The sequence below is a fragment of the Ranitomeya imitator genome, chromosome 2, assembly GCF_032444005.1.
Source record: "Ranitomeya imitator isolate aRanImi1 chromosome 2, aRanImi1.pri, whole genome shotgun sequence".
Taxonomy (NCBI): Eukaryota; Metazoa; Chordata; class Amphibia; order Anura; family Dendrobatidae; genus Ranitomeya; species Ranitomeya imitator.
In genome coordinates, this window is record NC_091283.1 from 162,215,194 (window position 1) to 162,223,813 (window position 8,620).

Below are 8,620 nucleotides of genomic sequence, written 5' to 3' on the forward strand. Positions count from 1 at the left end.
TTTTTGGTCATTCACCAGGACAAGGTGGTCTTCCGACCCCCACCTTCCTTTCTTCCTAAGGTGGTTTCCACCTTCCATCTCAACGAGGACATCGTTCTACCTTCCTTTTGTCCAGCTCCGACTCATCCTCTGGAGCGATCGTTGAACAAGCTAGACCTCGTCAGGGCAGTGAGGATTTATCTGGATAGAACATCCTCTTTCCGGAAGACGGATTCCTTTTTCGTCATTCCTGATGGCACGCGCAGAGGCCAGCCGGCTTCTAAAGCGACTATTGCTCGATGGATCAGAATGGCAATTTTGGAGGCTTACCGGGTCAAGAACAGAGTGCCCCCTCCTGGGATTAAGGCTCACTCTACCCGGGCAGTTGGCGCCTCCTGGGCGGTGCACCACAGGGCTTCCGCCCTACAGCTGTGCAAAGCGGCAACTTGGTCTTCCATCCACACGTTCGCCAAATTTTACAAGGTCCATACCTACGCATCGGCGGACGCCAGCCTAGGCAGAAGGATCCTGCAGGCGGCAGTGGTGAGTCCTCTGACCTGATGGAAGTCTGTTTTTCCCGCCCTTAGGACTGCTTTGGGACGTCCCATGGTTCCTGTGTCCCCCAATGAGAGGCGATAAAGAAAACAGGATTTTTGGTTGCTTACCGTAAAATCTGTTTCTTGAAGCCTCCATTGGGGGACACAGCTCCCTCCCAATGTTTTCTGTTGTTATCTGTTCTATGACTGTTCTCACGTTACAGTTCTTAAGTTTGTGGTTATGGTTTTTCAACCTTGTTTCATTATCTCCTACTGCTTTCTCACTAACTGAAGAGTTTAATGCCAGTCGGTGGGGTGTACACTGCAGAGGAGGAGTTAACTTTATTATTTGCATAGTGTCAGCCTCTTAGTGGCAGCAGCATACACCCATGGTTCCTGTGTCCCCCAATGGAGACTTCAAGAAACAGATTTTACGGTAAGCAACCAAAAATCCTGTTATTCGGCAAGCTATGGCGCTTACTGAATAAGCTGCAGCAGGAACCTGGTTTGCTGGAGGATCGCTCCGCAGCTGCATGTGTGGCGGCCGAGACAACACATGCATGGAGAGCCCAACATACCGGCCGAAAAGGCAGGGAACCGAACATATTCGCTCACCTCTAGTTACCACTCCCATCAAGTGCATGTCGCAAAGAAACATTGTTAGAATCAGTGGGATCCAATGAAGCGTTCCAGCGTTATTACCTCATAAAGTGACAGTGGTCAGAATTGTAAAAGTTGGCCTGGTCATTAAGGTCAAAATTAGCTCAGTCACTAAGGCGTTAAACAGGCCAATGCCATTACACAGAGCTGCTTCCTGTATGACATAGTGCTGCTCCATACCCCCGATATTGGGTGCACGCCATGGTAGAACCACTGTGCACATGGCACCCTCTTTTGGGTTGTGTCACGGGACTCTTACTCACTCCATTTTTTTTTCCAGGCCCAGGCGATATTCCTCCCCTGTGGGCATGTCTGCTGCTGCGCCAGCTGTGGAGATGCCCTCCAGACATGCCCTTTGTGCCGCAGAGACATCACCCAGCGTATACGGATCTACCAGAGCACTTAAGATCAACCTCAGGGAGGAGGCTGCTCCTGACCTCCCGTGTAACACTAAATGAAGGAACAAATTTGGTTTTGAAGTCCGAACTGTTACGTATTACTCTGCGATGCTCGCTGCTGGGTGCGCAGCATTGTAGATTACGGCCGTGTACGTCTCTAGTGATGCTTGTGTCGTCCACACTCCTGGTGTGCCCCCTGTGGATAGTCACAGCACTGCAGGGTATGGTCGCCGTTACGTGGCGACATTTGCCCTTTCTATATTCCTCCATTTCCTGAGTGGCTTTTTTATTTGGTCATTCTTGCTCCATAGTCATCCTACTGAATGTGCCCAGAGGAGGGTTTCATGGCAAAACACGGACCTTAAAGCCATATCTATAAATGTCATTTTGTATGTAAATGTACGTGTACTATAGATTAATTTATTACATTATATGGCAATGTGGACTTTGTCCGGCCCTTACGGTATATCAATTTACCGCCCTATTTCATGAGCTTCCTTTGCACTACTACTCTTATGTGGCACTGCTGAGTAGAACCCCAACCATGCTGACTGGAAACGTACTACAAATTACAGGTTCCCAATCGGGGCACTAGGAGGCACTATTGTGTAAGAACATGTGCTGCGGGAAGTCATGTGACCTGACCAGTGACGCCATTCTGTGAAAGGTCACATGACTTTCCTCAACCAATCACTTAAGGCCGCTGTGCACTTGTACCGACCACCAGAAATACACACTTTTAGGAATATTTACATATGATCTACAGTATAGTGGTTTCTTTATATGTTTTGGGCTTTTTATTTATTTTTTTGGAACCCCAGGCCTTAATGGGTGAAGTCAAAGAAGACGGTAATACTCCAGGTCAGCGCGACAAAAGAGTAACAGACTAGGTACAGTCATGGCCAAAAGTATTCACACCCCTGCAATTCTCTCAGATAATACTCAGTTTCTTCCTGAAAATGATTGCAATCACAAATTCTTTGGTATTATTATCTTCATTTAATTTGTCTTAAATGAAAAAGCACAAAAGAGAATGAAGCAAAAAGCAAAACATTGATCATTTCACACAAAACTCCAAAAATGGTCTAGACAAAAGTATTGGAACCCTCAGCCTAATACTTGGTTGCACAACCTTTAGCCAAAATAACTGCAACCAACTGCTTCCGGTAACCATCAATGAGTTTCTTACAGTGCTCTGCTGGAATTTTAGACCATTCTTCTTTGGCAAACTGCTCCAGGTCCCTGATATTTGAAGGGTGCCTTCTCCAAACTGCAATTTTTAGATCTCTCCACAGGTGTTCTATGGGATTCAGGTCTGGACTCATTGCTGGCCACCTTAGAAGTCTCCAGTGGTTTCTCTCAAACCATTTTCTAGTGCTTTTTGAAGTGTGTTTTGGGTCATTGTCCTGCTGGAAGACCCATGACCTCTGAGGGAGACCCAGCTTTCTCACACTGGGCCCTGCATTATACTGAAACATTTGTTGGTAGTCTTCAGACTTCATAATTCCATGCACACGGTCAAGTAGTCCAGTGCCAGAGGCAGCAAAGCAACCCCAAAACATCAGGGAACCTCTGCCATGTTTGACTGTAGGGACCGTGTTCTTTTCTTTGAATGCCTCTTTTTTTCTCCTGTAAACTCTATGTTGATGCCTTTGCCCAAAAAGCTCTACTTTTGTCTCATCTGACGAGAGAACATTCTTCCAAAACGTTTTAGGCTTTTTCAGGTAAGTTTTGGCAAACTCCATCCTGGCTTTTTTATGTCTCGGGGTAAGAAGTGGGGTCTTCCTGGGTCTCCTACCATACAGTCCCTTTTCATTCAGATGCCGACGGATAGTACGGGTTGACACTGTTGTACCCTCGGACTGCAGGGCAGCTTGAACTTGTTTGGATGTTAGTCGAGGTTCTTTATCCAACATCCGCACAATCTTGCGTTGAAATCTCTTGTCAATTTTTCTTTTCCGTCCACATCTAGGGAGGTTAGCCACAGTGCCATGGGCTTTAAACTTCTTGATGACACTGCGCACAGTAGACACAAGAACATTCAGGTCTTTGGAGATGGACTTGTAGCCTTGAGATTGCTCATGCTTCCTCACAATTTGGTTTCTCAAGTCCTCAGACAGTTCTTTGGTCTTCTTTCTTTTCTCCATGCTCAATGTGGTACACACAAGGACACAGGACAGAGGTTGAGTCAACTTTAATCCATGTCAACTGGCTGCAAGTGTGATTTAGTTATTGCCAACACCTGTTAGGTGCCACAGGTAAGTTACAGGTGCTGTTAATTACACAAATTAGAGAAGCATCACATGATTTTTCAAAGTGTGCCAATACCTTTGTCCACCCCCTTTTTTATGTTTGGTGTGGAATTATATCCAATTTGGCTTTAGGACAATTCTTTGTGTTTTTTTTCATTTAAGACAAATTAAATGAAGATAATAATACCAAATAATTTTTGTTTGCAATCATTTTCAGGAAGAAACTGAGTATTATCTGACAGAATTGCAGGGGTGTGAATACTTTTGGCCATGACTGTAAATAATGATCCTGTGGGTAAGGGGGGAGAATAATGTTTTCCTATTACATGGCCATGTTGAGACATTCCTTATTATATCCCAAAGGGGCTAAAATGACTCTGCTTCGTCGTGGCCTAAACTCCCAGAGGTCAGTAACGCATAGCAACCACCCAGAGAGCGGGTCTTAGGGGGTGGGAGATAGGGTTACCAGCTTCCGAGGCAAATGCCTTATAGCCTTTTAACCCTTTAGGGGCTTGGGGTATTTGGTGCCCATAATGACCGAGCCTGTTTTATATCATTTTGACACGATTTTTTTTTTTAATATCTAAATTTTTTTGTATGTTTTGATGGCAATGTAGGCAAAAAATTTTAACCAAATTTAGTCACTTTCTTCCCTAGAATTTATTCACTGTGTGGTTCATAGTGATGCTCTGCAATATGGTTTACCTATGAATTATATGTTGCCCATAGCAACCAATCAGGTTCATTTCTCGCTTTTGAACTATAAAAGCAGGGACCGGATTGGATTTTATAAAAACCAGCGCTACCGTCATCTGTCCTCTTGGGGCTGGGATTTGAGACCGCATTGTGCATATATATTACCAGCTAAGGGTCCGAATTTGTGCATTTCAATGAGGGGTATTAGATGGTAAAAATTCAGCTTAGGCCCCCTACATTAAGACATAGGTGTAGCCCCCATATTTAACCTTCGTCAGGCTGCATAATTTTACAACGTTAACAGGCTGCAGAGGTACAATTGTACCTTCATATATATTTTATTGAGATTTGGCCAATATATTCTGGACCAAAACTGCAGAGATGTCACGAAATTTCAGCCCTCTACGGCTTTTCGGAAAAAAAAAAAAGTTATTGCAATTTAAAAAAAGGAATAGTTACAATTGTACCTACTCAGCCGGACGAAGGTTAATAGAGCCTTTGTGTCCCGCCCAGGACTAGATCATGAAAATATCGGGAGCTAGGACCGGTCTCTGCCCCCCTCCGGACTGCAGGAAAATCATTGACCATACAGTTAAACTGTGCAGGAACAGGCACGGGGGGACCAGTCACATCCACAGGGGGCATTTGGGGGAATTTTTAACCTGTGATGTACTATGGGATATAATGGGATCATGTACCTGAAATTGATGTCTGTACGTATGGAATACTACCCCATCAGATCATCTCTCCAACAAATAGATAACCCTGGTGCAGTAGTCCACCTCCTACCCCACTACCTACACTTGTTTTATGTATATACGCAAATTGCAAGAGGATATCTCCAAATTTTACACCTGTCCTTATAATAAAAAGTGCCTCTGCATGGACATTGAAGGGTGTGTTGTGTTTTTCCTAAATAAAAAATATTTAAAGAGGTTTTTCAGCATAAAGAAAAACAGCACTGGCGCCGTCCGCAGGTTCTAAGTGGAACTGTAGTTTCCTCATCGTCACATCCAGAGGAACATTATAGAACCAGTTCTAATCAGATGATGGGGGTAGTAGTACTACAGTACCCATCAAACCCAGGGCCAGAAAAATGTAGCCGCATGCGGCCTGTTCCCCACCCATGCCATGTAGGTTGCTGTTACAGGGATTTCCCTAATTTATGTAAAGGAAAAGTTCTACAGATTTCATGAAGAATTTTTCCTTAATCCCTGCCTATTTTCATTATCCTTGTTAGTTGACTGTGAACTCTTTTCCTACCCCAAAAGCTCACAAGTAGGGAGCTGGTCTGGCCACCATGTCAGTACTCAGTGGCAGCTGGCCCAGAGCCCTGCAGACCTTGTCCTAGCTGCCTGCATACCCAGTGTGTATTCTAATTTGTAGAACCCATGCGGCCTACTAATCAGATTGGACACCTATGATGCAGACCGGTAATAGTAAGACCTTGAGGGCAGCCCTCAAACTTGTGACTTCTTTAGCTCATCAGTTTATCCCTGTCACCAGGGTTATGGAGTTGGTAAGAAAACCACCAACTCTGACTCTTCAATTTCCCTGACTTCTGACTCTGACTCCACAGCACGGATCACTACTGAGCATATAGCCTAGATCAGGAATAGAACAAACATTTATAGGACATTTCAAAACTTTCCCAAATTTTTATGAAACATATACAGCACATCCTGCATTGCACTACTATACCCAATGTACACTGTTCCAAAAAAATAAAGGGAACACTCAAATAACACATCCTAGATCTGAATGAAATATTCTCTTTGAATACTTTGTTCCATACAACGTTGAATGTGCTGACAACAAAATCACACAAAAATCATCAATGGAAACCAAATTTATTAACCAATGGAGGCCTGGATTTGGAGTCACACACAAAGTCAAAGTGGAAAATTGCAGGCTGATCCAACTTTAGTGGAACTGCCTCAAGACAAGGAAATGATGCTCAGTAGTGTGAGTGGCCTCCACGTGCCTGTATGACCTCCCTACAGCGCCTGGGCATGCTCCTGATGAGGCGGCATTTGGTCTCCTGAAGGATCTCCTCCCAGACCAGGACAAAAGCATCCACAACTCCTGGACAGTCTGTGGTGCAACGCGACGTTGTTGGATGGTGCGAGACATGATGTCCCAGATGTGTTCAATCGGATTCAGGTCTGGGAAACGGGCGGGCCAGTCCATAGCCTCAATGCCTTCATCTTGCAGGAACTGCTGACACACTCCTGCCACATGAGGTCTGGCATTGTCCTGCATTAAGAAGAACCCAGGGCCAACTGTACCAGCATATGGTCTCATCTCAGTACCTAATGGCAGTCAGGCTACCTCTGGCGAGCACATGGAGGGCTGTGCGGCCCTCCAAAGAAATGCCACCCCACACCATTACTGACCCACTGCCACACCGGTCATGCTGAAGGATCTTGCAGATAGCTTTTCCATGGTGTCTCCATACTCTGTCACATGTGCTTAGTGTGAACCTGCTTTCATCTGTGAAGATCACAGGGTGCCAGTGGCGAATTTGCCAATCCTGGTGGTCTGTGGCAAATGCCAAGCGTCCTGCAGTGTTGAGCCGTGAGCACAACCCCCATCTGTGGACGTCGGGCACTCCAACCCTCCTCATGGAGTCGGTTTCTAACAGTGTGTGCAGACACATGCACATTTGTGACCTGCTGGAGGTCATTTTACAGTGCTCCTTGCACAAAGGCTGAGGTAGCAGTTCTGCTGCTGGGTTGTTGCCCCTACACATTTCCTGGTGTACTGGCCTGTCTCCTGGTAGTGCCTCTGGACACTACGCTGACAGACGCAGCAAACCTTGCCACAGCTCGCATTGATGTGCCATCCTGGATGAGCTGCACTACCTGAGCCACTTGTGTGGGTTGTAGAATCCATCTCGTGCTACCACGAGTGTGAAAGCATAACCAACATTCAAAAGTGACCAAAACATCAGCCAGAAAGCATTGTACCAATGTGAGATGTGGTCCCCACTAGTAGAACCCCTCCTTTAAGTGTGTCTTGATAATTGCCAATAATTTCCATCTGTTGTCTATTCCATTTGCACAACAGCATGTGAAATTGATTGTCAAACAGTGTTGCTTCCTAAGTGGACAGTTTGATTTCACAGAAGGTTGATTTGCTTGGTTATATCCTGTTTAAGTGTTCCCTTTATTTTTTTGAGCAATGTATTATATATTTTAGGAGTTGGTCCATTTTATTTAGACCAAAATGAACACAGACTTTGACTCCACTGCCCTGCCTATCACATACCACTGCTGAGGATTTGTTACTATTATATCCTAGCTAGGCAATCCTAAGTGCGCTGAACAGCAAATATATGATTTTCATTGTCTCTGCTCGCTGACAGTAAATAGGAACATTCTTGTTTACACTCAGAAATTGAAAACCCATCCAGCACTACTCGCCCCAGGGGCAAATTTGGGGCAACCGGATATGATAAAAATGGGCTTCACAAATATTCTGTTCACGGACAGCAAGCGGAGGTCTTAAAAATGGTAAGGAAGAGAGACGCAAAGCATGTAAGAAAGTCGCACAATGTCATTATACAATCATATACAGTTGCTGTATGATGTGAGTGCTAATAAGGACAAATACACTAGAAATATACACCAAAGCGGAACAACTGACCCTTTTATTTTTTTGCAGTAACTGATAACTTGCCCTTTATGTACGAGATTAACCCCTGTTCCTTCTGAGCAGTCAGGTCACCATAGGGCACTGCAACCAAAGTCCAGCACACCCCACAAATACTCCCATCCTAATCCAATTCAAGAACACATGCTTCTGTTAGTGATAAACCCACCGGCCGTGTCCAGTACATGGATTCGAAGTCCACACAGCACAGGACAAAACCAGCACAGGAAGGTTGGAGCAGTCATTCCCTGGGCGCCTCTGAAGGCCGAAGTCTGGAGAAGCTGCCTCTAGAGCACCAGGCACTTCCAAAGTTGGGCAGTACTAGGAGGTAGACCCATATTCTACATGAACAATGGAAGCATTGCAGAGTGGAAGACCATTTTCGGAGAGGACAGTAGATAATTCATGACCTGGCTGCTGAAGGGCCAGGTTGCACATTAGCACT

The 8,620-nt window shown here is 45.1% G+C and overlaps 1 protein-coding gene across 4 annotated transcripts in view; it reads left to right on the forward strand.

Moving 5' to 3' along the window:
• Positions 1–5,415, forward strand: part of LRSAM1 (leucine rich repeat and sterile alpha motif containing 1) — a 59,799-nt gene extending 54,384 nt beyond the window's left edge. For all 4 annotated transcript variants that reach the window (XM_069747697.1, XM_069747700.1, XM_069747699.1 and 1 more), the window contains exon 25: positions 1,456–5,415. In XM_069747697.1, the coding sequence (XP_069603798.1) occupies positions 1,456–1,581 (126 nt within the window). In that variant the 3' untranslated portion in view covers positions 1,582–5,415. The remainder of the gene's footprint in view (positions 1–1,455) is intronic.
• Positions 5,416–8,620: the final 3,205 nt, after the last annotated feature.